The 26,123-nt window shown below is 46.0% G+C and overlaps 3 protein-coding genes across 9 annotated transcripts in view; 1 reads left to right on the top strand and 2 right to left on the bottom strand.

Annotated features, from left to right (window-relative positions):
- The window catches only part of LOC140106075 (uncharacterized), a 28,821-nt gene extending 14,357 nt beyond the window's left edge, over positions 1–14,464 (bottom strand). For 2 of the 5 annotated variants that reach the window (XM_072130284.1, XM_072130281.1), the window contains exon 1: positions 14,296–14,457. The gene's annotated coding sequence lies outside the window, so the exon portion shown is untranslated. Of the gene's footprint in view, positions 1–14,295 lie in introns of all 5 variants that reach the window. The other 3 variants (XM_072130282.1, XM_072130287.1, XM_072130286.1) reach the window with 3 other exon arrangements.
- Positions 10,314–13,800, bottom strand: LOC140106043 (uncharacterized). Its single transcript, XM_072130220.1, has 2 exons — positions 13,557–13,800; positions 10,314–12,741 (listed from the first exon to the last, which is right to left on the bottom strand). The coding sequence occupies exon 2, from the start codon at positions 12,731–12,733 to the stop codon at positions 10,523–10,525; it is 2,211 nt and encodes a 736-aa protein (XP_071986321.1). The 5' UTR covers positions 12,734–12,741; positions 13,557–13,800; the 3' UTR covers positions 10,314–10,522.
- Positions 14,465–14,499: 35 nt separating the features above from the next.
- Positions 14,500–24,411, top strand: LOC140106051 (uncharacterized). Of its 3 annotated transcripts, XM_072130233.1 has the most exons (6): positions 14,500–14,602; positions 17,243–17,283; positions 18,643–18,786; positions 18,861–18,950; positions 19,697–19,752; positions 21,522–24,411. In XM_072130233.1, the coding sequence occupies exons 5-6, from the start codon at positions 19,698–19,700 to the stop codon at positions 23,462–23,464; spliced, it is 1,998 nt and encodes a 665-aa protein (XP_071986334.1). In that variant the 5' UTR covers positions 14,500–14,602; positions 17,243–17,283; positions 18,643–18,786; positions 18,861–18,950; position 19,697; the 3' UTR covers positions 23,465–24,411. The 3 variants fall into 3 exon arrangements, with proteins under 3 accessions (XP_071986334.1, XP_071986335.1, XP_071986336.1); XM_072130234.1 differs by lacking the exon at positions 18,861–18,950; XM_072130235.1 differs by lacking the exons at positions 14,500–14,602; positions 17,243–17,283; positions 18,643–18,786; positions 18,861–18,950 and adding an exon at positions 19,133–19,256 and having other exon boundaries at positions 19,695–19,752.
- Positions 24,412–26,123: the final 1,712 nt, after the last annotated feature.

Below are 26,123 nucleotides of genomic sequence, written 5' to 3'. Positions count from 1 at the left end.
TCTTTGCACATTACTAGTCCAAGCAGCTTACACAGTAATCCCCTTTGAAATGGCTGCAAACTGATGGACCCACACTCGCAGGTTGGCTAGACAAGGTGGACTTTATCCAAATGATGGAGGAACTAGCTAGTTGGGAAACGAGACAGCATGAGAGACAAGTTAAGTTATGGGCACCGTGGTTAACCTTTGGTAATCTTCCCTGACATTGGTTGTCCACACATGGTTGTTTACCAGGTGTGGACAAAATGTTTTGAAGCATGGCAGACATGTGGACGGGGTTCCTTCTGGACCTTGCTATGTGGACCAAATTAAATTACATATTATGCTTATGAAATATACACTGACAAGAGACAACCTTGAGGAATTTGTGGACTTATGAGCAAACAAGTTACCTTCTGTGAACTTTTCCTAGTTAAATGTTTAGTTACAATTTGACGTCACTATGTTGAAATCCCATCTACATGCTCTACCCAATTCCACCGTGTCCTCCCTCACTTCCCCAGAACCTCTTATCTCCCCCTCCCTCCATTCATATATATACACCCCCCTCCAGCCACCCTCATCCCCACAAAGAGTATATAGGAGATCATTTATATTGTCATTGTAATGGACTCGATGATACTCGTTCTAGACAACTTGTACAATCACCATTGTGGAAGAAGTGTCTGGAATGTGCAAAAAAGACTTCATACTAATGTACATAAAGATTGTAATTATTGGTGCTTGTGAAAATTTCTTGGAAAACCAATAAAAACAAAAGATGGTCATGGGCTCTAATTTCAGCAGTCCTTTGGAAATGTATGAAGATACATCTCTGGACATCCCACAGATGGAATTCATTTTCAAATGAAGGAAATGGACAAAAGAAGAAAAAGAACAGCGGAATTCAGAGAATACTTTGGGAAGGAAAAAGGGATAATGGGGCACATTTACTAACAGCGTCGCAGTTGCCTGTGTGGTGCGCAGGGGCCGCCAGGATTCAGGATTTGTGGTGTAAGCTGCATGAATCTGACGCCCCTTGTACTGCTCCGACAGAGTGCAGAACTTTTTTTGGAGCACCTTTAACATGGGACGTGAAACACATGTCTGTTGAACTTTGCATGTTGAATTTGGCGCACGGTCCAACTGAGCACCGGAATGGCCCGCACTCTGTGTCGCATGTTGACAAGTGCGGTCACGCCTCAAAAAGGGTCCCGTGCGACACAAATGTGGCACAGGCCCTTCTTAAATACCTGTGCAAGGGGTTTGCACCTAAAAGAACGTGCGATGTCCGACAGAAAACTGCCACATGGTCCTTAGTAAATGCGCCCCAATGTTTGAAGATTATAGAATCCTCTCGGATGCAATGGTATGGGGCTGACTGAAAACTTAGATTTCCCCAACCCTACTAGCAGTAGAAATGGCTAGAAAGAAAAAAACTGTCCTCAAGCTAAGTAATCGGAAAGAACAGAGAGAGGACCTAGAAGGGATCAAAGGAGCAGGTTTAGGTTCCATGGAGTCACAGACATCGGACTCTGAGGAAGAAGTCTAGAAGCACCCTCAAGAGATCGCCAAAAGATTCCTGTGCCAGCATGGAAGAAGGCAGCGAGCTAGACTTTAAGGGTAGAAACCATGAGCCTCTTATCTAATCCTGCCAGGAGAAATTCTAGGACAATACAAATATCAGGGGAACTAATCATCATCTCATAGGAAGGGTGGAAATGACCTTATTCCCAAGGAGGGAACATTCAGTCTAGAGCAGTGACAGCAAACCTTTTAGACACCGAGTGCCCAAACTACAACCAAAACCAACATATTTTCCGCAAAGTGCCAATGCGACAATTTAAACAGTAACTCATTACTCCCTGCTCTTTTATGGGTTTAAATTGTATAGGCACCCGAGGATCCCAATACAGTAGAAAGAAGGAAAAGAAGTTTGGATTATCATTGTAGCTTCCTTCTGGGGTCCTGGGCTGCAAGAGGCCTTGAGTCCTGTCTGGTGAACCCTGCCCCGGGGTCATGGCAAGGGTGCCCATATAGGGGGCTCCGAGTGCCACCTGTGGCACCCGTGCCATAGGTTCGCCACCACTGGTCTAGAGACCGTGAAGGTGATGAAGAGCTGGATGCAGCAATGGTCCCTGGAGCAGGAGGATCCAGATCTTCAGGGAGAAGTTCTCTCTGCACATCTCAGTAGAGGAAACCGGGATCTTTTTGGTCAATAGGTGGGGGGTGGGGATCTTTTTGGCCAAGATTACCTGTGCAGCGAGTTCTTTTACTTCTCGAGATCAAATTGTTATAAGAAAGAAAGGAGGAAACAAATAGAGAAGACCCTTTGGCCAGGGTCATAAGTTTGGACCTGTCCGTTTTATCTGCCATCGAGTCCCCACTTCTTTACTAGCCCTTTGAAGATTTTATTTCAGACACCACTCTCCTTCCTTTAAAAGGAAATCTACCATCGGAATCTATCATGATAAACCAGGGACATTACTCATAGATCCGTGACAAGCTCTATGTAATCTGGCAGCAGAAGGAAGTGCAGGAGGAGGGGAAACCTGTTCTGCTCATTGCAACAGCGAGTGAAGAGACAATCACTGAGGGGCTCTGGAAACACCCCCCAGAGCCCTCTGACACAGCATTATTAGAACAGTTGATCTTAGAAGGAATAAGGCTATAGATAACAAATGTAAGAAGATAGCGCAGTCCCGGTGCCTGGAGCCATGAGTAAGCGCCTCTGGTTTCTCATGTTTGATTTTGATGACAGATTTGTCACCCCTCATATTTTTCTCAGGCATGAGACGAGACTCGCAAGATAGCTAGGAGTTCGCTAACATTTGATGAAGCAGCTGAGAGCTTGGGTTCCAAAGCCCCTGGAATCGGCGCCCCATCCAGCTCTGCTCCCCATCCAGCCCTGCTCCCCATCCAGCCCTGCTCCCCATCCAGCTCTGCTCCCCATCCAGCTCTGCTCCCCATCCAGCCCTGCTCCCCATCCAGCTCTGCTCCCCATCCAGCCCTGCTCCCCATCCAGCTCTGCTCCCCATCCAGCACTGCTCCCCATCCAGCACTGCTCCCCATCCAGCCCTGCTCCCCATCCAGCCCTGCTCCCCATCCAGCCCTGCTCCCCATCCAGCCCTGCTCCCCATCCAGCCCTGCTGGCATTATAACAAGAAAAAAGCGTCCCCTCAATGCGGCTTTCTTGAAATAGCTGGAGATACTCTACCAAAAGAGAGATTGTCCCCATTATAGAAACTACACCCCTCAACATATGTAAAACAACTTTTAGAAAGTTTGTTAAACCTTTAATTGTTTTTACAGGGGTTAAAAGTAAAAATCGAACACAATTTATGTGTTTTTCAAAAAATTTTAAAATTCTCGCTGGATAAAATACCAAAACGCTCCACAAAGTTTGATCCCCAATCTCTCCCGAGTATAACAATCCCCCATATGTGGTGGTGACTGCTGTATGGGCGCACGCCAGGGCATGAGGCGGAAGCCGCGCCATTCACAGCAGATTTGCATTGTCCCTTTTTATTGGCTGTACAATTTTTTTTATGTGGGCAATTTGGACAAATAAGGGCTTATTTAATGTGACATGAGATGCACTTTACAAATACGTCATTTTAGTGGGTCATTAGTGTGCGCTCCTCACCCCTCTTCATAGAAAGGCCAGCAGCTGACTCAGTGTGGTCAGACACATTGGGGCTCATTTACTTACCGTTTTGACGGATTTCACAGAAAGTGCATTGTCCGTATATAATGCGTGGTGCGGGGAGTCACTAAGATCGTGCGCCCGAGATCCTGCATGTGTCGCTTCCCCGCTGAGGTCCCCGGAGTTCACCTTCTTCTTCCTGGTGCATGTAAGTGCATTTTTCGTGTATAATGCGCTGTGCGGCGAGTCACTAAGATCGTGCCCCGATATCCTGCATGTGTCACTTCCCCGCTCAGGTCCCCGGAGTTCACCTTCTTCTTCCTGGTGCATGTAAGTGCATTGTCCGTGTATAATGCGCTGTGCGGGGAGTCACTAAGATCGTGCCCCGATATCCTGCATGTGTCGCTTCCCCCGCTCAGGTCCCCGGAGTTCACCTTCTTCTTCCTGGTGCATGTAAGTGCATTGTCCGTGTATAATGCGCTGTGCGGGGAATCACTAAGATCGTGCGCCCGAGATCCTGCATGTGTCGCTTCCCCCGCTCAGGTCCCTGGAGTTCACCTTCTTCCTGGTGCATGTAAGTGCATTGTCCGTGTATAATGCGCTGTGCGGGGAGTCACTAAGATCGTGCGCCCGATATCCTGCATGTGTCTCTTACCAGCTCAGGTCCCCGGAGTTCACCTTCTTCTTCCTGGTGCATGTAAGTGCATTGTCCGTGTATAATGCGCTGTGCAGGGAGTCACTAAGATCGTGTGCCCGATATCCTGCATGTGTCACTTCCCCGCTCAGGTCCCTGGAGTTCACCTTCTTCTTCCTGGTGCATGTAAGTGCATTGTCCGTGTATAATGCGCTGTGCGGGGAGTCACTAAGATCCTGTGCCCGATATCCTGCATGTGTCACTTCCCCGCTCAGGTCCCTGGAGTTCACCTTCTTCTTCCTGGTGCATGTAAGTGCATTGTCCGTGTATAATGTGCTGTGCGGGGAGTCACTAAGATCCTGCGCCCGATATCCTGCATGTGTCACTTCCCCGCTCAGGTCCCTGGAGTTCACCTTCTTCTTCCTGGTGCATGTAAGTGCATTGTCCGTGTATAATGCGCTGTGCAGGGAGTCACTAAGATCGTGCGCCCGATATCCTGCATGTGTCGCTTCCCCGCTCAGGTCCCCGGAGTTCACCTTCTTCCTGGTGCATGTAAGTGCATTGTCCGTGTATAATACGCTGTGCAGGGAGTCACTAAGATCGTGCGCCCGATATCCTGCATGTGTCACTTCCCCGCTCAGGTCCCTGGAGTTCACCTGCTTCTTCCTGGTACATGTAAGTGCATTGTCTGTGTATAATGCGCTGTGCGGGGAGTCACTAAGATCGTGCACCAGATATCCTGCATGTGTCACTTCCCCGCTCAGGTCCCTGGAGTTCACCTGCTTCTTCCTGGTGCATGTAAGTGCATTGTCCGTGTATAATGCGCTGTGCGGGGAGTCACTAAAGAGTCATTAAAAAAAAATTGTGCGCGACACAATCCCAGCGCATACACCTGTCATATAGCTGTCACAGCCGCGCAACCCCCCAAAAAGACAAACAGTCTGACAAAAATGAGCAGTGCGACCCTTAGTAAATGACCCCCAATATGCTCACTGCACTATGACCAGGTGCCATAGAGCTGAATAGAGGTCAAACAATTGTGCGGAGAGATCGAGGTCCACATTATGGTCGTGTGAATATATCAACCAAATTCTTTCAACAAAAAAGTTACGAAAAAAAAAAAAACCCTCTCAATATCACCTGCGTTATATCATACCAAAGTTATCACCACATAAAATGACAAAAGCGCAGGATAAAACTGGCTTCAGCGCCAAAGGTTCAACAGTATTTTTAGGGTTTCTGTAATTTCTTTCCTTACACATTGGCAATTTCCTAGCTGTGGATTACCAGACAGGATATCTGGGTATTAAATAATAATTCTTTATGTATATAGCGCACACAGATTACGCAGCGCTGCACAAAGCTTGGCAAATCGGTCCCTGTCCCCAATGGGGCTCAGAATCTAAACAACCTCACAGTATGTTTCGGAGTGTGGGAGGAAACCCATCCAAACACGGAGATGGGTGTTTTGGGTCCTATATTATTCACAGGATCCAATTGTCACAGAAACCAAAAAATGTTTTGGTTGAGGTTACATTGATAAAATATACAGTTCAGATTTACATACAAATTCAACTTAAGAACAAACCTACAGAACCTCTCCTGTACAGTATATATGTACAGTATCTACTATATAGTACAGTCATGGCCATAAGTTCTGAGAATGATACAAATGGTAATTGTTACAAAGTCTCCGGCATCAGGTTTTATAATGGTAATTTGCATAAACTCCAGAATGTTATACAGAGGGATCAGCTTATCAGCAATTCATTGCAAAGTCAATATTTGCCTAGAAAATTAACTTTTTCCCCCAAAACAGATTTCAGCTTCATTGCAGGTGCCTTAAGCGGAGCAGCTGCCATGGTGTCAGTGATTGCTCCAGTAACACAGGTGCGGGTGCTGATGAGGACAGGGCTGGAGATCAATCTGTCAGGATTAAGTAAGAATCGCACCACTGGACACTGGAGGAGGAGGCTTGTGCTTGGCATCATTGTTTCTCTTTTGTTAACCATGGTTATCTCTAAAGAAACACGTTCAGTCATCATTGCACTGCACAAATCTGGCCTAACAGGGAAGAGTATCGCAGCTAGAAAGATTGCACCTCAGTCACCGATCTATCGCATCATCAAGGAATTCAAGGAGAGAGGCTCCATTGTTACCAGAAAGGCTCCAGGGGCCAAAGAAGGACCAGCAAGCGCCAGGAGCGTCTCTTACAAGTGTCTCAGCTTGGGGATGGGGCTCCCAGCATCGCAGAGCTCAGGAATGGCAGCAGCAGGTGTGAGGCATCTGCACGCGCTGTGACACTGCGGAGACTCCTGGAGCAAGGCCTGGTGTCCAGGAGGGCAGCACAGAAGCCGCTTCTCTCCAGGAACCATCAGGGACAGACGGATATTCTGCAGGAGGTGCAGGGAGTGGACGCTGAGGACTGGGGGAAAGTCATTGTCTCTGATGAATCCCTTTCCGATTGTTCGGAACATCTGGAAAACAGATTGTTCGGAGAAGACAAGGTGAGCGATGCCACCAGTCCTGTCTCCTGCACCTGTAAAGCCTCCTGCAGCCATTCATGTGTGTGTGTGTGTGGAGGGGGGGGGGCGGCTTCTCAGCCAAGGGAATCGCCCTAAAAACACCTCCATGAATAAAGAATGGGAGCAGAATGTCCTCCAGGAGCCGCTTCTCCCGACCCTCCAGGAGCAGATGGTGATGAGCAATGCCTTCTCCAGCATGATGGAGGACCTGCCATAAGGGGAGAACTAAATGGCTCCGGGAACAGAACACAGAGATTCTGGGTCCATGGCCCGGGAACAGAACACAGAGATTCTGGGTCCATGGCCTGGAGACTCCCTGGATCTTATCCCATTGAGAACTTGTGGTCAATCATCAAGAGACGGGGGACAAACAAAACCCAACACATTGTGACAGAATGCAGCAGTGATAGTGCAGGAATGGACGGCGATCAGTCAGGATTGGGTGCAGGAGGTGAGTGAGAATTGCAGAGGTCCTGAAGAAGAAGGAGAGGTCCTGCAGATACTGACTCGCTGCAGTAACTCCTCCTACCTGACAATAAAAGCTTCTGCTCCCCATAATATGATTGCACTTGTATCTCTGTATGTGATAAACATCTGACAGACCAGAGGGACACATCATGTGACAATAGAAGATTTGTGTCATTCTCACAACTTTTGGCCAGGACACTACGTAACCCGGGGACTGCCTGTACATCAATATCCTTCTTTACATGTAAAGATCTGGTTTGAGAAACACAGAAGCTTTAACCTTGAGGTAGGCGAATCTTACTAGTAGTGATTTTACACGTATATTGACATACCTATACCCTATCTGAATTATGGGAAGGACTACTTCTGTCCCAGGTATTAAGATATCGGAGGAGAATGGGGGTGGGAGTTACTTATTCAGACTGTGGTCCGCTTGTGACTACAATTCATCTCCTAAAAATCCATCCACTTTACGGTAGATGACAATGCCATCCTCCCTTATATCCAGCGTCTCTCCTCTTATATACCTCCCCCCCCCCCCAATATAAGTCTCTTCGACCTCTTCTTATCCATCTATCACTATCCCATAGCCATGTATACATCTTTATGGCCCCCACAAGACCTTTCTGTTCATCCTCTTATCTCATCAAAGTAGCCTCACATATTTCTTAGGCTAAAAACACATGAACATGCTCGGTGCGGGACTCGAGGATTTCACTGATCAAACACTGTGCCGAGGACGGGACTCCAAGCATCAAAGTCATATATGATGAAAGGAGTATCTGCTTCCCCATGAAACCTCAGGATTACAGTACGACACGGTTGTCTTCCAACTTTTATCTGAAAATTCCAGGATGGATGGACAATTGATTTCGGAAACAATATATCTTGTGATGAGCAGGACTCTAGGACATGGAAACACAAATGAAGGGCTCTTACACAGGGACGTGACTCTTACCCACAGGAGTCCCTGCACTATATAGAAATACACCGCAACGACGTTCCCTCGGCCGGCCGAACAGCCGCAGGGGGAACTATAATAGTAAATACAGTCCAGACGCAGCTGTGCCGCCGGCAGACGGAACGTATTTTCATTATATTTCTCTATTGTGCAGGGAGACTCGCATCCATAGCCCGAAAATGTATCATACAGGCAGTCCCCTACTTAAGGACACCCGACTTACAGACGACACCTCTGCCTCCTGTGACCTCTCTGGATGTTACTATAGCCCCAGGCTGCAATGATCAGCTGTAAGGAGTCTGTAATGAAGATTTATGGATAATCCTTGGTCCAATTACAGCAAAAAATTTTTGAAACTCCAATTGTCACTGGGGGAAAAAAAAAAAAAAAAAAGTCTAGAACTTCAGTTATAAAATATACAGTTTCGACTTACATACAAATTCAACTTAAGAACAAACCTCCGGACCGTATCTTGTACGTAACCCTGCCTGTATTATATACACCTAAACAAGCTCTGATTATTGTACATAATTTATCAAAGCTAAATTGGAATTTTTCATGGACATGGAGAGACATGGTCAGATATTGGGGGGGAAAAAAAAAAAATTATTATATGTTATTTTTTTCAGTGACAGATTACTGTGGCAATAGATATTTTCCAAGTTACTCAGAACAGAATTCCTTACCAAGATCATTGCTCATTGGCAGAAAATGGTGCAAAGTTTGTTTACTGTTAATAACCCTGTAAACATATTATGGGTACGTTCACACAGACGTATGCCAGCCCGGCTACGGCGGCACGCTGGAGAAGAGGAGGGAGGAGCGCTGCTCAACCCTCCCCATAGATAACAGCGCCACACGGCCGCACACACGGGGTAAGATAGAACACGCAGAGGTTTGCAGCGTGTCGTAAACTGTGCTTTTCAGAAGTATTAATACTAGCGGTACAAAAGGGAAAGGGGTCAATACTATTGGAGAACTTTTCCAAACTACTTGGTGAGGGAGACTTAAAGGAAATCTACCACCAGGATGAAGGATTGTAAACTGAGCACACTGACATACTGGTGTGGGCCCACTCTGGGAGAAGCTGCTCTTCTTGTAGCTTCGTAGGCCTTTGTTTTTAAGAAAAAGAGGTTTTAAAAATTATGCAGATGAGCCTTTGGGGCTCCAAGCTCCATTGACATCTATAGAGTCTGGAGCCCCGGAGGCTCATTTGCATAATGTGTTAAACCTTTTTATTGTAAAAACAAAAGGTCCTAAGAAGCTAAAAGAAAAGCTGAAACTGCCAGAGGGGGCACTCACCAGTATGTCAGTGTGCTTGGTTTACAGTTCTTTATCCTGGTGGTAGATTTCCACCAAAATTTTCGAGACTAGGACTAGTGCTTGAGACTAGGACTAGTGCTTGAACAAACGCTGCAGTGTTAGAGTGATAGCGTTACCAGAAACCTCCGGTAACGCTATCTAACCCTGCGGCGGGGTACAGTGTAATTGTCGGACAGCTTGCAAAGCTGTCCGGCGTATTCATGAGGGGGCGGGGTTGGGGTGTAGCTAGGGGCGGTGACTGTCGCCTGGCGCACGGCAGTCACCACTGGCCTAAGGAGCGAGCGGGGTGGTCCGGGGAAGAGGCAGCGCCTCGGACCGCCTCCTCAGGAATACGTCGGACAGCTTTGCGAGAGGTCCGATAATTACACTGTACTCTGCTGCAGTGCTAGATAACGCTTTCAATATTGCGGCGTTTGTTCAAGCACTAGGAGCTGCTTACTTTAGTAACATCTCCTAGTGCCGAAAATTTGGGTGACAGGTCCTCCTTAAGCCACACAAGGCAGAGCAAGCACACGGATGCGTCATATACCAGACTCATGATTTGCTCCATCTATTTAATGTACAGTCCTGTGAAACAGGTGATGCTAAAACCCGTCTTCTAAAACATCTCCTTTACCCAGAGGTTAAAATCTTCGCAAAAAGGTAAGCAGGAATACAGGCAGTCCCCTATTTAAGAACACCCGACTTACATAAGACCCCTAGTTACAAACGGACCTCTGGATGTTGGTAATTTCCTGTACTTTACCCTTAGGCTACAATAATCAGCTGTAACAGATATCACAGGCGTCTGTAATGAAGATTTATTGTTACTCCTGGTTCTTATGACAACCCAACATTTTTAGAATCCAATTGTCACAGAGACCAAAAAAAAGTTTGACTGGGGTTACAATAATAAAGTATACAGTTCCGACTTACATACAAATTCAACTTAAGAACAAACCTACAGAACCTGTCTTGTACGTAACCCGGGGACTGCCTGTATACAGCTAGTTAATCCTCACTTTACCAGTACATAATCTGAGGACATTGCAGATCATCTCTAGGACTTGTTCCCGCACTGCCGCCTGATCTGTCTGCTTATTGATGAGGCAACGTCGAAATTTCAGAAAACTGGAGGTACAAGTCAGAGAGCACCTCCTAAAGATGGAGTATTTCCTGAGCCGTCGGTGCACAGTGGCATTGTGGGCCAGGATGGCCAGCTTCGTCCTCGTCATTAGAGCGTCTGATTTGTAACGTGCCTGTTCGGGCCGGTATTTTAAAATGTAGTTTTGATAGAGTTGAATTTCTCCTCTGTGACAAAACTGTGACATCCGAGACAGATCCTTAGATAACCTTCTGCTGAGCACAAATTGTCGGAGTTCCTGGAAAGCTGGACTGTCCCTTTTCAGGATGGTATGGGGACTAGATTTATTGGGATTGAATGGTTTATGCAGACAGGCCTGACTACAATCACCCGCAACGTGAGGAAGCAAGGACCTCCAGCGCTCACGCAAAACATGAACATTTCCCTGGCTTGTATACGAGGACCAACACAGATGATTGGTAACAGAAGGAATGCACCTTGTTAGTTCTGAGCAAAAACTTTTCCGACCAGCAGAACGCAGGTTGCTCCGGAGACGTTTGACATATTGCCAAACATCATATTCATGACGTAGGTGAGGGAAATCTTCAGCCATTGCTTTCTTTATGCTGCGATGACGGTCAGTGGCAACGGCTTGGATATTGAAATTTGCGTTTAGTAGTCTGGAGAGGCACATATGGAAGGCTCTTCTTTCTACAGCAAATGGCGATGTGTTTGGTTGCAACTTCTCGATCTGAAAGTCCACAATCCGTTTTGTAGCAGTGTCCAGTAAGACAAGTGTGCAGTGTCTAGCAGAAGGAACCACCCCGCCGTGATGACTACAGGCTGATAAGGTCAGTGGGGTTTCTTTAAGGGCTTCCTTCAGCCACAGACGCTCTTGCTGCCAGTGTAAATCTACTGCAGGAAATAGGAACCTCTGCTGGTATGTACTGTAGGTGGAAGCACTTATTTGTTGGAGTCCCATCAGTCGGCTCATCTCCTGAACTTTGCCAAAACTTGAGCCACTGAACAAGACAGCCGAGGCACAGAGAAGATTCCCTACCGCAATGTTTTTGGTGAAAGGTTGGCTGTTCCACAGGTGGAAGCGGTGACCCTTATCACAGAGTCCATTAACAGACAAGAAAGTGCCATCGATATACTTCTGCAGCTCCACTATAGGAGCTCTACAACCATCTCCAAACTGACAAGGAAGTTTGTAAAAGAGGTCATCGAGACAAGACTCAAATACTAGAAACTTCCTTTCCAATGCCATGTTTTTCTCTGGAAAAACTCGAGTCGGCTTAAGGGTGGCAGTTCTCGATTTCTTATTGTATCCCTTTTTATCAGTGAAAGCAGCGTTCAATTCAGAGTCGTCCGATGGCTGCATCACAACAAAAGATTTCTCTCTGTCAAAATTACCCTCTGGATATTCTGTATTTTTCTTGTGTTTTTTAGCACCTTTTCGCCCTGGCTGGAGGATGGATGGGTAAAAATGATCATGGTGAACCTTCCAGGTCTCACCCTCAAAATTAAACTCATATTCCGGCCACTGTGTGCCCATGTCAACCTGAAACAGATGTTGATCTGTAGACGTGGAGGCATCAACCATCTTTTTTGGCATTGTGGTGAATGAAGAATGAAGAACAGAGGTGTCACGGGTGCTCGCCCCCCTTCCTTCTGCCCTTGTGTGAGGTTTTTTCGCTTTTTCTAAGAATAACATTTTGGTCGCAGGACACAGGCGCCATTGTGTTGGTGGAGAACTTTCCTCTCCATCTGATGAGGTTTCAGTCTTTACCCTTTTTGCGGGTGGGAGATCACCCCGATTCTGAAGGCGACCTTCACATTTGCATTCTTCGAAAATTGTAGGAACGGCATCTTCACCCAGGACCATTTTCTTGCCTTCCCAAACGTAACATTGAGGCGAAAAATGCTCTGAGCAAACACGGAAAATAGTCCTTTCCCTGGCATCTAGGACTTGCTGAGCAAAGGCATCAAGATCCTCCAAATCTGTGGCCATCTCCTGCAGCCACATTTTTATTCTAGCCACATTGTTGGGAAAGCTGTGTAAGGCGACTCCGGTGCCGTGACTGTTCTGGGGGCTGCTGTTGGGACAACCTTTGACTATGCATCTCAACATTTTAGATCCTGCAGATAGAAATCAAATATAATTTACCAAGCAGCTCCTGCCCGCATCCCCTACACCAAAGGTCATCCAAAGCTATTTTGCACAACCAATTAGTAGTAAAACACACTACATACATTAATATTTTCCCACAAACATGTCACTGTTTATAAAGGAAGTGGGGTCTGTAGAAAAGAGGTTTTCAACAAAAAACCGAGCAGAGGTGACCAGGTAAGAAAACATTCTCAACTCTAACAATAAAGAAGCGATGTACACTGCATGTCAGATTACTAATGAGTGAGGAGTGTGCGCTCCCCCGCTCCATCACGGTCTAAGACTACATTCACACGTTGTACGGCGGGCATACATCGGCACTGCGGAGAGGAGCAGGGGATGAGCGCGGCTCACCCCCTCCCCTCTCCATTGGAATATACAGGGCACGGCGCCGTATTACGTAGAAAGATAAGACACCTCCTATGTTTCTATGGGCTATGGAGCGGTACGGTGCCGCACCCGTACAGGGCCGTGGGCCTATAGAAGTGCATGGGGGGTGTGTGTATATACACCATATATACGTCAGCCGCATATACATCCCCCATACATTCGTGTGAATGGACGGCAATGAGGCCGCACTACTACCTGCGGAGCAGTAGAGCGCACACTCCACCTGACATTCCAATCATTAGGGAGATCGGGACCTTATTCTCATGGGAGGTTATAGCTGTAGGACCCTACACAATCAGCTTCTTGTGTCCGGTCCTGTGAATAGGGATTAACAGTTAACCCTTTTATCACCCCAAAGATATATCTGATGGTCACTGAGGTGCCACACCCTCACCTTGCAAAATTTTTCATATATTCATTTTGCATAACTTTTCCATATTCCCATCTTGGCAGTGATCATCGCTCCATGTCACATCATCAGGGAGCGGCGAACTGTCACCATGACACAGAAGCAAAGAGTTTGTATGATCTCTCCTTAGGTTTCCTCCGGGTCCTCCTGTTTCCTCCTACACTCCAAAACATACTGGTAGGTTGATTATATTGTGAGCCCCATGGGGGACAGGGACTTATCTGGCAGCTCTAATAATATAATTATTATTATTATAACACTCAAGGACTTGTCATTTCTAAAGATCTGAAAAATGAATGGGTGAAGGGTCATAAAAAACATAAAGATTTCAAGTCACTCTCCTTCCCCTAGAACTGACCTAGAATTAAGTATAAAAATCAGAAATATGTCAGGAATCGCCACATAAGTCCCGATCGATAAATAAAAACGTTTTTTCCCCCCGGCGGTGAACCCCATAAACGTGACGCCGTACGCCAAAGTATAAAATAAAGTTTTCAGCGTCAGAACGTGGCAATTTTTTTCTACACAAGGTTTTTTTTAAAAAAAAAAAGGATTAAACCCTATATTATTAATGTGGAGTCTCTGTGATTGTACCGACCAAAGGATGAAAGGGGGCGCCATTAGGGACACAGAAAGGAATGAGGGCGCACAATACATGGGGGTGGGCCGTGAGGTAAGTAGTGACAGCAGCACACACAGGTTAGGACACAGCTATAGCGCACACCTGAGGTGGACCTGGGGACTGCACGCCCTCACACACCGTCACCCCTGCGTCTCACCGGCAGCTGAAGTTTCCCGCCTTCCCTCCGGCCTCCCTGGTGCCGCCGCTCAGAGTCTCGGGGGGGGGGCTGGTAAAGAATGGCAGTGACGTCACCAGCTTCGTCACATGACCACGACGGGGCGGCGCGCGGGAACTAAGCTGCTGGAACGCAGGCCGTGGAACGCAAACAGGAAGTGTCGGGTGGGGAGGATGACAGGGGACGACTTCCGGGAGACAGAATGGCTTCGCTGGGGCAGGAGACGCAGAGCGGGTCTGTGTCCTTATTATTCATGTGTTGTATATGTTCTGGTGTCTCGTTACCCATCATGCTCCTGTCACTTTTTGCCTCTTTGTAATTACCCGTCATGCACCCGTAGACATGTACACCCTTCTGTATAATCACCTCATTACCCCCACCAGGACCATGGGGACCCACAAGACTTCACTGGGTTCTGTTATTTTCCTGAGCAGGAAGGTGGGCGGATACAGGACTTCATTCAGGAGCCTAAAATTACTCCACAAAAACAACATATATCAACGTCCTCCAGAAAGCATCGCACTCACATCACACAACGCCCAAATAACCCGGGGTAGAGCCATTGCTACCCGAAAACTAGAAAACTCTCTAATAACAGCCCCCATGTAATACAGCACTGCACCCCGAATACTACCCCCTATAGACCCCACTATATGACTCCTCCACCAGTAGCACATAGTGCGGCCATACACCGCAGAAATAATACTGTATTATCCTTATATAATGACCCTACAGCCCCATGTAATACTGCACCCCCGAATACTACCCCCTATAGACCCCTCTACAGACTCCTCCTCCAGTAGCACATAGTGCGGCCATACACTGCAGAAATAATACTGTATTATCCTTATATAATGACCATACAGCCCCATGTAATACTGCACCCCTGTATACTACCCCCTATAGACCCCTCTACAGACTCCTCCTCCAGTAGCACATAGTGCGGCCATACACTGCAGAAATAATACTGTATTATCCTTATATAATGACCATACAGCCCCATGTAATACTGCACCCCTGTATACTACCCCCTATAGACCCCTCTATATGAATCCTCCACCAGTAGCACATAGTGCGGCCATACACTGCAGAAATAATACTGTATTATCCTTATATAATGACCATACAACCCCATGTAATACTGCACCCCCGTATACTACCCCCTATAGACCCCTCTATATGACTCCTCCACCAGTAGCACATAGTGCGGCCATACACTGCAGAAATAATACTGTATTATCCTTCTATAATGACCATACAGCTCCATGTAATACAGCACTGCACCCCCATATACTACCCCCTATAGACCCCTCTATAGACTCCTCCTCCAGTAGCACATAGTGCTGCCATACACTGCAGAAATAATACTGTATTATCCTTATATAATAACACTATAATGACCATACAGCCCCCATAAGACTCTGCCCCACATTGTAGAAATAATACAGCAATGCACCCTAAGTACTGGCACCATATAGACCACACAACCTCTATATAACCCTGTCTAACCACTACCAGTGCCTCCTAAAGCCTTTGGTTGGGACGGAGACAGATGGGCACTTCCATCAGTGAACGTTTGCTCTGGGGGTCTCCAGTATTTGGCTGCTCAGGGGTCTCTCCATTATTCTTATTGCGTGTTGTGCACCCTAATAGAAACCATAAGTCACCTGTATAACCCTGACCTTCACTGCATTCTGATTAATAAACAAAATATGCACTGTTAGAGGTCGCATTGCTACCTGTATGAGCCTCATAGACAGGCGTCATGGCGCTCTGGAGTTCCTCTGTGACGTTTGAATCAGCAGAAGGCGCATTATTGCTCTGCGATTGTGACTTGTCTGTCCCTGACCATAGACTAGATGCCCACAACTAGGCCACTTGTTAACCATGAAACCATCTGACATTAAAGGGGTTTTCCCACAAATAGAAATTCGCCCCTCCAGACCTTGTGTTCACCTGGGATGTGGTCCTGCCAAGCCCCGAGCCGTCTGAATGCACCATGACATGCATGTCTCTCTGTCTCTCAGCATCTGCTTGGCTTCAGATTTTCAGGGATTCTCATGAATTAGACCTGGACATGCGCTACTATTTAATGAAACAGAATCATTGTCCTTACATATCATGTCCATGGGCACTGATCATATTAAACAGTATTACATTGCATTCAGCTGCCTGCCAGGAAGGTTCTGTGTGACCGCCAGGAAGGTTCTGTGTGACCGCCAGGAAGGTTCTGTGTGACCGCCAGGAAGGTTCTGTGTGACCGCCAGGAAGGTTCTGTGTGACCGCCAGGAAGGTTCTGTGTGACCGCCAGGAAGGTTCTGTGTGACCGCCAGGAAGGTTCTGTGTGACCAACAGGAAGGTTCTGTGTGACCGCCAGGAAGGTTCTGTGTGACCGCCAGGAAGGTTCTGTGTGACCGCCAGGAAGGTTCTGTGTGACCGCCAGGAAGGTTCTGTGTGACCGCCAGGAAGGTTCTGTGTGACCGCCAGGAAGGTTCTGTGTGACCGCCAGGAAGGTTCTGTGTGACCGCCAGGAAGGTTCTGTGTGACCGCCAGGAAGGTTCTGTGTGACCGCCAGGAAGGTGCTGTGTGACCGCCAGGAAGGTTCTGTGTGACCGCCAGGAAGGTTCTGTGTGACCCAATTCAGTTTTCTATTGTGATAATAATAAAGGTTGTGGATAGAGAACAGAATAGACCAGACATATTACTACTAAATATTATTACTCTGCCAGAAAACCCATTAGTGTACACCATACACCCCCTATATAACCTTCCACCCTAGAAGACCTCCCTTCCCCTCTTTCCCGTCTCCCGTAGCTTAGATTTCTTTCTTCTGTGTTTCTCGTATTAACTATATAAACAATTTTCCTCCTATAGAAGCCGTGCAGCGAGGTGCAGCAAGGACCCTGAGAAGTCAGGTAAGTTCCCAAAATACTAGAGCAACCAACTTTATATCTATTTTATAGAATAATCTCTATTAAAGGAAACCTATGACCAGGGGCCATTTTTAGCTGGTGGCAGGTCCTGTATTTCCCACAAATGTCTGTAAAATATATATCGTGTTATATCGTCATTGAAATAATCAATCTCACACATTACCTGGCTCCCTGCAGCCTCTTCCCAGGGCAGGGGAACATATTCTAACGTCTGCTCCTGGATGCCTCAGCCACTTGGTGGCGCTCCTCTAGCCTCCCCCACATTCTTCTCCACCTTCCTCCCTGATTTTGGCTTACTGCAGCAGCAGGGGCCGCTCAGGGAGAGTGCCAGAGGGAGAGGACTCACCTGCAATAGCTGGAATAGCTTGATGCTGCAGTGAGCCAACATCGGGGGAAGGCGGAGAAGAGAGGATGTGGGAGGGGCTGTAGGAGCACACCTATGAGGAGCATACATTATGAAATGCACCCAATAGGGTAACGGCTCGCTGGGCCTAGAAGTATCAACATGTATTATAGGAAATCTACCATCAAAATCCATCATGATAAATTGGGGACACTTACTCATAGATACAGGAACTGTGACTGTGGTATCTTCTTTTACTTCTTATCAATGGCCTCCTTTCTTTTAAAATTTTGCTCCTAGGGGTGTTACCTGAACCCCTGCGTGCTGTAGTTTCACAGGCTCTGTTAATCCCCCTTTTTGCTTATTACCATAATTGTAAACATTGATTTTAGAGGAAAGGTTAGAGGCCATGGATAACAAATATAAGAAGATTACCAAAGTCACAATGCCGGGGTCTATGAGTAAGGCTGCCCAGGCTTAGCACATGTTCAGCTGGAGAGGCGGAGGGATGAGCATAGGAAGCAGTGCCGCACAGCCATAAATAAAGCATGCCCTATCTTTTTTGCATGCTGTGCACCCTGCACTTCAATGAAAGCCCCATTATAGCTGCCATACGTCCGGCTGTCATATATGGTCACATGAAAGTGGCCTAAGTGATGAGGGAATAATGGAGGTGGCGCATACTCACATGAAATGTGTACAACACAGGGTGGAGGCAGGGCACACATATGTTCTGCACTTAAAGGACATCTACCACCAGGATGAAAGACTTTATGCAAATGAGCCTGAGGGGCTCCAGCTCCTTTATCCTGGTGGTAGATACTTCTTGTTTCGTAGAAGAGCGCTCTGTGTCCATCCCCCATCGACACACCTCTGAATATCCAGCATAACCACTCAATATCCAGATGCAGGAGGAAGGGTAGTGACCACTATATAAATGTGTGGTGATCTGCTGCACACAGTGACACTTACTAATGACTGTCCCATGGTATGTCTAGAGTTCTACTATTGTGTAAAAGATGTCTGATGGACGTCGGAGAATAAGCATCACCCGGACCATTGCTTTCACCTGACTTAGAGAGACAATGTAGTGGAAATCCTAGGAACTGGCCAACAGGATCCGAGAGCTGCGGACCAGAGAGGTGAGCGCGGGGCCTCATAAACTAATGATGAGATTGCATTACTGTAAAATGTCTAAAGGTTTTCCCTCTTAAAGGGGTTGTCCAGCCGGGTGGGGGACAGGTGGGCTTACAAGGCACCCACAAGTAGCCGGAGCTGCGCTGCCGTTCTCCCGTAGGATCTTTATGTAAGGCTTCTTATTTCAGTGCTATCATTTTGGGGGTAGAACATTTGATGTAAAGTTTTGTTCTTTTAATGGTGTAAACTGTGCAGGTCCAACAATGCTTTGGATTTTCTGTACTGAATGCTACAGATGTGGGAATACCTAAGATGCTGGTTTTTGCGCATTCACACCCTCCGCTCTCTTCAGTGCGCCTGCGCTGCACTTGCGCGATGGATGTCTGGTGCGTCGGGGCTGCTCTTTGATGAAGCGCTCATGTGACTCCCCAGCAATGTCCATTTTCTGGACGGACGAAGGACCAAAGGTGCCCTGGTAGGATTTTTCTCTGAGCTAACAGCACAACATTAGCACCTTTTTGTGAATATTTCTAAGCCCATCTGCAATTCGATAATAATAATAGAGGATATTGTAGTGGAAAGGTGGGCAATGCCTTTAATACATTGCAATACATCAGTGTTGTATTGTATAGTAATGATCAGTTACAGTCAGACGTGCAGATGCCTCTTGTCTTGCTTGATCGCATCCAGAGTTATCTTCTTTTGGGGGTGTTGGAGGAGAGTGCCAGCTATGATATATGGCTGATGCCCAAATTTTATGGCACCGAATCCACTTGTGAGTCAGTGCCATAAGCCGCTTGTTGCGGCAAGTACTATTACCTCTGATGCTGACAAGGGGTTTATAATAGGTATTGGCGTTGTACAAGGACATTTGTTTGATGCCTTTCTTTGTCTTTTATATTTTTTATTATAGAGAATGGAACATGCATCAGATCATAGAGATCAATTTCATAGGCGTCATGGACATTCGGGTATGTAGAATTTACTTCTATCTTTATGTGAGTGAGAATTTTAACCCGATGAGAAATTGTAAGAAATCTAAAATGCAAATTGTATTGGAAGATTCCTTGTATATTTACAGTAAAGTTACTAACTTATATATGACTCCCAAACTGGTGGGGTTGGAGAATAAAACTCATCACACTAAACAAAAGCCCTCATGTGTCTATGAGGATAAGGAAATAAAGCACAATTTTTGTGCTAAGAAAGCTCCACTTGGCTTATACTTGAATATATAAAAAATTATATATAAAAATAAAGGTAGTACTCACCCTCCGGCGTTGACCCCTGACATCCTTTTCTCCCCGCAGAGCCTCTTTGGGTTCCCCCGAAGATGCTTGTCTATGCAATCTGCCGGCACACAAACTATGACGCGACAGTGTCGCCACCATCGCATAGACAAGCATCTTCTGGTCTGGCCGGAGAGGCTCTGCGGGGAGAAGAGGACGTCAGGGGTCAGCGACGAAGGGTCAGTACTATGTTTATTTTATTAAGGGGACACTCAGCAGGACATTTTATTAATGAGGGAACACTACTGGACATTTTATTATTGAGGGGAGACTACTGGACATTTTATTAATGAGGGGAGACTACTGGACATTTTATTATTGAGGGGAGACTACTGGACATTTTATTAATGAGGGGAGACTACTGGACATTTTATTAATGAGGGGAGACTACTGGACATTTTATTAATGAGGGGAGACTACTGGACATTTTATTAATGAGGGGAGACTGCTGGACAATTTATTAATGAGGGGAGACTGATGGACATTTTATTAATGAGGGGAGACTGCTGGACATTTTATTAATGAGGGGAGACTGATGGACATTTTATTAATGAGGGGAGACTGATGGACATTTTATTAATGAGGGGAGACTGCTGGACATTTTATTAATGAGGGGAGACTGCTGGACATTTTATTAATGAGGGGAGACTGCTGGACCTTTTATTATTGAGGGGAGACTACTGGACCTTTTATTATTGAGGGGAGACTACTGGACCTTTTATTATTGAGGGGAGACTACTGGACCTTTTATTATTGAGGGGAGACTGCTGGACCTTTTATTATTGAGGGGAGACTGCTGGACCTTTTATTATTGAGGGGAGACTGCTGGACCTTTTATTATTGAGGGGAGACTGCTGGACCTTTTATTATTGAGGGGAGACTGCTGGACCTTTTATTAATGAGGGGATACTGCTGGACCTTTTATTATTGAGGGGAGACTACTGGACCTTTTATTATTGAGGGGAGACTACTGGACCTTTTATTATTGAGGGGAGACTACTGGACCTTTTATTAAGGAGGGGAGACTGCTGGACCTTTTATTGGAGAGTAGTGGCTGCATTTCCCACCCTCGGCTTATACTCAAATCAATAGGATTTCCCTGTTTTTAGTGGTAAAATTTGGCCCCTTGGCTTATACTCGGATCAGCTTATACTCCATTATATACAGTACTTATTGTGACAGCAAAGAAAGGAAAGAAACATGGCAAAATTAACTGGGGGAGGGGGGTCATCCAGTAATGCGGTAGTTGAAGTAGTAGTAAATGTATGCGGAGCAGCAAGACATGGTCTTGGGGGGGGGGGGGGGGCTTATTTTAGAGATGGCGCTGAGATCCACTTCTATCAGACATTTAGGGCAATCTGGGGTTGTAGTTTAGGTTGAAGACTGGAAAAACATTGTTCTTGGTCTCTTTAAAATTTTAAAACAATAACCTTCCATTTTACTTTTTGTAGACAAAAAACTGTGCAGAGGATTTTATAATATCACACCTTTGGACCACGCGCCTGCAAACACCGGCTCTACGGAGGGTCATCGGAGACGCGCTATCAAAAATGTACAAAACGAGTGTTTGTTACTCAAGGAAAGTAAGAAAAAACTTCCACGTACAGCACACAACACTGGTTATATCAAAGAAGAGTCGCAGGACACGATACTGACCCGACACGTGTCTCCTTATGATGAGCTGGATCTGTTGGCTGGCGAGGAGGGACATGTGAAAAGCTCTGACATTGCTGATTACACCCCTCGTGTGCCGGCTCCTAAGACTAGAGAATATACAGGAACATATCTATCTACTCATATTAAAGAGGAGTCTAGTGCAAGTGAGGAGGGAAGCCTCCCAGACGCTGACCCTTACTCCCCCACATCTGGTGCCAATCCAGAGCAAACATCTAACCAAACTAATGGGGATCCAAGCGCCAACACAGACCATAAACAGTGTAATAAACCTTCCATCTTTAAGGCTGAGTTAGACTCTACTGAAGAAGGGGACAGCTCTGATCCTAAGCGTTACCCCTCCGCAGATTATATCCCTGTGATCATCAAGGAGGAATGGGCCTCGTGTGATGAAGAGGACTCCACAGATGGAGACATTTATTTGCCGGAGGAGGAACTTTCTTGCTCTATAGGTGGAAAGACCATTCGTGCAACACTGGAACTGTCCGGGAACCAGCAGATTCACATCCGGGGGAAACCCTTCCTGTGTTATGAATGTGGTAAAAGTTTTAGCAAAAAATCAGACGTTGTCAGGCATGAAAAGATCCACACGGGGGAAAAACCATTTTCCTGTCCCGAATGTGGGAAGTGTTTTAGCCGGGACTCGCATCTCATGAGACATCAGAGAATACACACCTTAGAGCGCGGCTTTACGTGCTCCGAGTGCGGCAAAATTTTCTTTCGAGAATCCGAGCTTATTCGACACTTGAGAATTCACACGGGAGAGAAACCATTCTCTTGTTCCAAGTGCGACAAGTGTTTCCGCAAGAAATCCGACGTTGTCAGACACGAGAAAATTCACACGGGCGAGAAACCGTTTATCTGTTCGGAATGCAGCAAGCGGTTCAGTCGCCATTCACACCTCGTCGTCCATCGGCGCGTACACACGGGAGAGAAAACCTTCTCGTGTACAGAATGCGGCAAGTGCTTTACTCAATATTCAACCCTTATGTCGCACCGCAGGATACACACAGGGGAAAAGCCTTTCACTTGCACCGAGTGTGGAAAATGCTTTGCCCAGAAAAGAGATCTGAATAAGCACACGACTCTTCACACCGGGGTGAAACCTTTCCCTTGTTCAGAATGTGGTAAAAGCTTTGTGTTAAAATATGAGCTTAGAAAGCACGTGAGAATCCACACAGAAGAGAAACACTTTGTCTGCTCCGAGTGCGGCAAGTGTTTCATCACCAAGTCTGACCTGGTGCGTCATCAGAGAATTCACACAGGAGAGAAGCCTTTTGCGTGTTCCGAGTGTGGCAAGTGTTTCAGTAGACATACTTACCTGGGCATCCATCAGCGCATTCACACCGGGGAGAAGCCATTTGTCTGTACAGAGTGCGGCAAGTGTTTTGGTCAACGGACCGCCCTGGCAGCGCATGGGAGAACTCACACAGGCGGTCGGCCATTTGCCTGCTCAGAGTGCGGCAAGTGTTTTAGAAAAAAGTCCGATCTTCTGCGACATCAAAGAACCCACACGGGGGAGAAGCCGTTTTCTTGCCCAGAGTGTGGCAAATCCTTCAGCCGTCACACGTATCTCATTATACACAAGAGGATGCATACAGGGGAGAAGCCTTTCCCATGTTCTGAGTGTGGCAAACCCTTTACTTACAAGTCCCATCTGATCCGCCATCAGAGAATCCATGCAGCCGATGAGGCCTTCCCTTTTTCTGGGTGTCCATAGGCAGAAGTAGACAAGGCTGGAGACGTTGACGGAGTAAATTAATATTAAAGTAGGGTGATGTAAGGGGTCCTGTAAATAAGATTCTGGGAGGAGGTATTAAGGGTTACAGCTATGAAACCTGGGATCCCACCGAAACATAATTACATCCTGTTTGTAAGGAATAATGTGCAGACGTTAAAGAAATAAAGGGTAACAATGTAATTCAGGCTCCATATTCCATTTAATAGAAAATTATCTTGGCTATCTCCTTAAAGGGAACCTGTCAGCAGGGACCTCATTTACACTAAAGACAGGTAGCAGAAGCCCATGACACCTGCAGTGCACATCTGCCTTTCTGCCTTTTCTAAGCATTTGCATTACAATATAACTGTGGGTTATAACTTACTCTTGCTCCATGACAAAATCCTGGGGTAGTCACAGGGGTTGGGCTTTGGTTTGGATGCATTTAAAAAAAAACAACATGTGACTTGTCCGTTACTCACTCCTCAGAGCTTAGCCCCCACCTTTGTCCTCCTGTCTAGCTCCACCTCCTGCTCCTGGTCAGCCTGACATCAGTGGGGAATGGAGGAGCTGTACAGGAGCACAAAGATGGAGGCAGCCTGCAGCTCAGACAAGTCACATGTTGTTTTTTGAAATGCATGCAAACCAAATCCAAGCAAACACGGAGAGAACATACAATCTCTTAGCAGATGTTGGACTGGATGGAATTTGAACCCAGAACCCCAGCGCTGCAAGGCTGTAGTGCTAACCACCGAGAACAATGAGATCAAAGTCATAAAACTGGGATCTGATGGATGAAAATGAGTCTCAAAACCATTGAAATAACTGTCAGGTTTGGTGGAGGAAGCCTGATGATGTGGGGTCGTTTCACAACCAATGTTGAGCTATACAGTTGAAACCAGAAGTCGACATATATTATATAAAAATACAGATGTCAGAATAATGAGGGAGAATTTTTCAAGGCATTTTATTACTTTCTGCGAGGTCAAAAGTTTCCATCCATTTCATTAGTGTTCGGTTCCATTGCCCTTGGACTGTGTGACTTCTGATCTCCTTCCACAACCTTCTCACTATAGTTGGTAGCAATTTCACCCCGTTCCTCCTCACATGTTTGTAGCTGCCTTTTCAGCTTTGTCCATAAATTTTTCATATGATTGAGATCAGGACTTTGTGATGACATTGACTTTGTTATCCTTAAAGGGGTTTTCCTCCCACAAAGCGAAGGTTCTTAAATATACACAGGATAAGATAATAACACATTCTCTAATTCACTGTATTAACAAAAATCCAGTATTTGGCAGATATAACATCAACCTGTCTCTATCAGTCCTGGTGTACTCAATTTTGGTTGCCCCTGGATCCGACCATTCATTTTCTGACTTGGGGTCGGGCAGGGCAGATTGTTCTCATGAACAGTTTCTCCCGTCTGCACACTGCAGTCTCTGCCTCCTGCCCCTGCACTCCAAGACAAACTCACACACAGACATTTCCTGTTGGCTAGCAGCAGTGTGAGGAGACTCAATCTACAAGCTACAGTCAGATGAGATCTTTATAGCAGAGGTGTGTAGCTGAGATGCAGCAGAGCTGACTGTGTCATTGTGTGTTATATCCATCTCATGGATCTCGTCATCTCTGATCCGTCTCATCTCTCTTTTTCTATGTATTTGATACTAGTGAAATTTCAGAAGGTAAATGAAAGTGTAGATAAACCTGTACCCTGATAATCTAAGCACATTGTTAGCACACAGCATATCACAGCACAGACAAAGCTTGTCATATCAGTCCCTGTCCCCAATGGGGCTCACAATCTAATTATCCTACCAGTATGTTTTGGAGTGTGGGAGGAAACCCACACAAACACTGAGAGAACATACAAACTCTTTGCAGATGTTGACCTGTGACCTGATCCCAGGGTCACGAGATGTTTCTTTAGGATGGCGCCATCAGATGATGCCATCTATTTTGTGAATTCCCTCCTGCAGCAAAACAACCCCACATTATGCTGCCTCCCCCAGGTGTCACAGTTGTGAGGGTGTTCTAAGGCTTGCAAGCTTCTCACTTTTCCCACCAAACGTAACGATGGTTATTATGGCCAAACAGTTCAATTTTAGTTTCATCAGACCACAGGACGTGTCTCTAGATATTAAGGTCTTTGTCCCTATGTTCATTTGCAAACATGAATCTGGATTCTGATAATTGTACCCAAGGATGAACCAGACTTGTGCAAGTCTAAAATTCTCAAATCTTAGCTGAATTGTGTTTCAGGTGTGCTTTAAAATACATCCACATGTGTCTCTAACTCAGATGTTGTCTACAAACAATAAATTAGAAGCTTCCAAAGACATGACTTCATCATATGGGCCGTCCCAAATTGTTTACAGACATAGTACTCATAGTGCATGTAAACTTTTGACCTTCAAAATTCACACTCACTCTCCTCCCTTCTTTATTCTGGTATTTGGAAAACTATAAATAATTTTTGTAATCCTAATTGCCCTAAAATGGGAAAGGTTTATTCTGCTTTTATGTCACACAGTGGGAAAAATATGTAGATGTATTTTTTATATAGTAAATGTAAACTATATTTATATGTATGTGAGTATCCGACGAGAGGAGCTTCTTCCGCTCCAGTACTACGGGTCTGAGTTGGATGACACTG

Source organism: Engystomops pustulosus, chromosome 11, assembly GCF_040894005.1.
Source record: "Engystomops pustulosus chromosome 11, aEngPut4.maternal, whole genome shotgun sequence".
In the NCBI taxonomy this organism is placed as follows: Eukaryota; Metazoa; Chordata; class Amphibia; order Anura; family Leptodactylidae; genus Engystomops; species Engystomops pustulosus.
The sequence above is the reverse complement of the archived record's forward strand: the minus strand, read 5'-3'. Positions and strand labels throughout refer to the sequence as shown.

Excerpts from the sequence above, each read along its gene's own strand:
- LOC140106043 (XM_072130220.1), bottom strand. The coding sequence starts at position 12,733 with ATGTTGAGATGCATAGTCAAAGGTTGTCCCAACAGCAGCCCCCAGAAC.
- LOC140106051 (XM_072130234.1), top strand. The coding sequence starts at position 19,698 with ATGGAACATGCATCAGATCATAGAGATCAATTTCATAGGCGTCATGGA. Across the intron at positions 19,753-21,521 it reads TAGGCGTCATGGACATTCGG|ACAAAAAACTGTGCAGAGGA; the intron begins GTATGTAGAATT and ends TACTTTTTGTAG.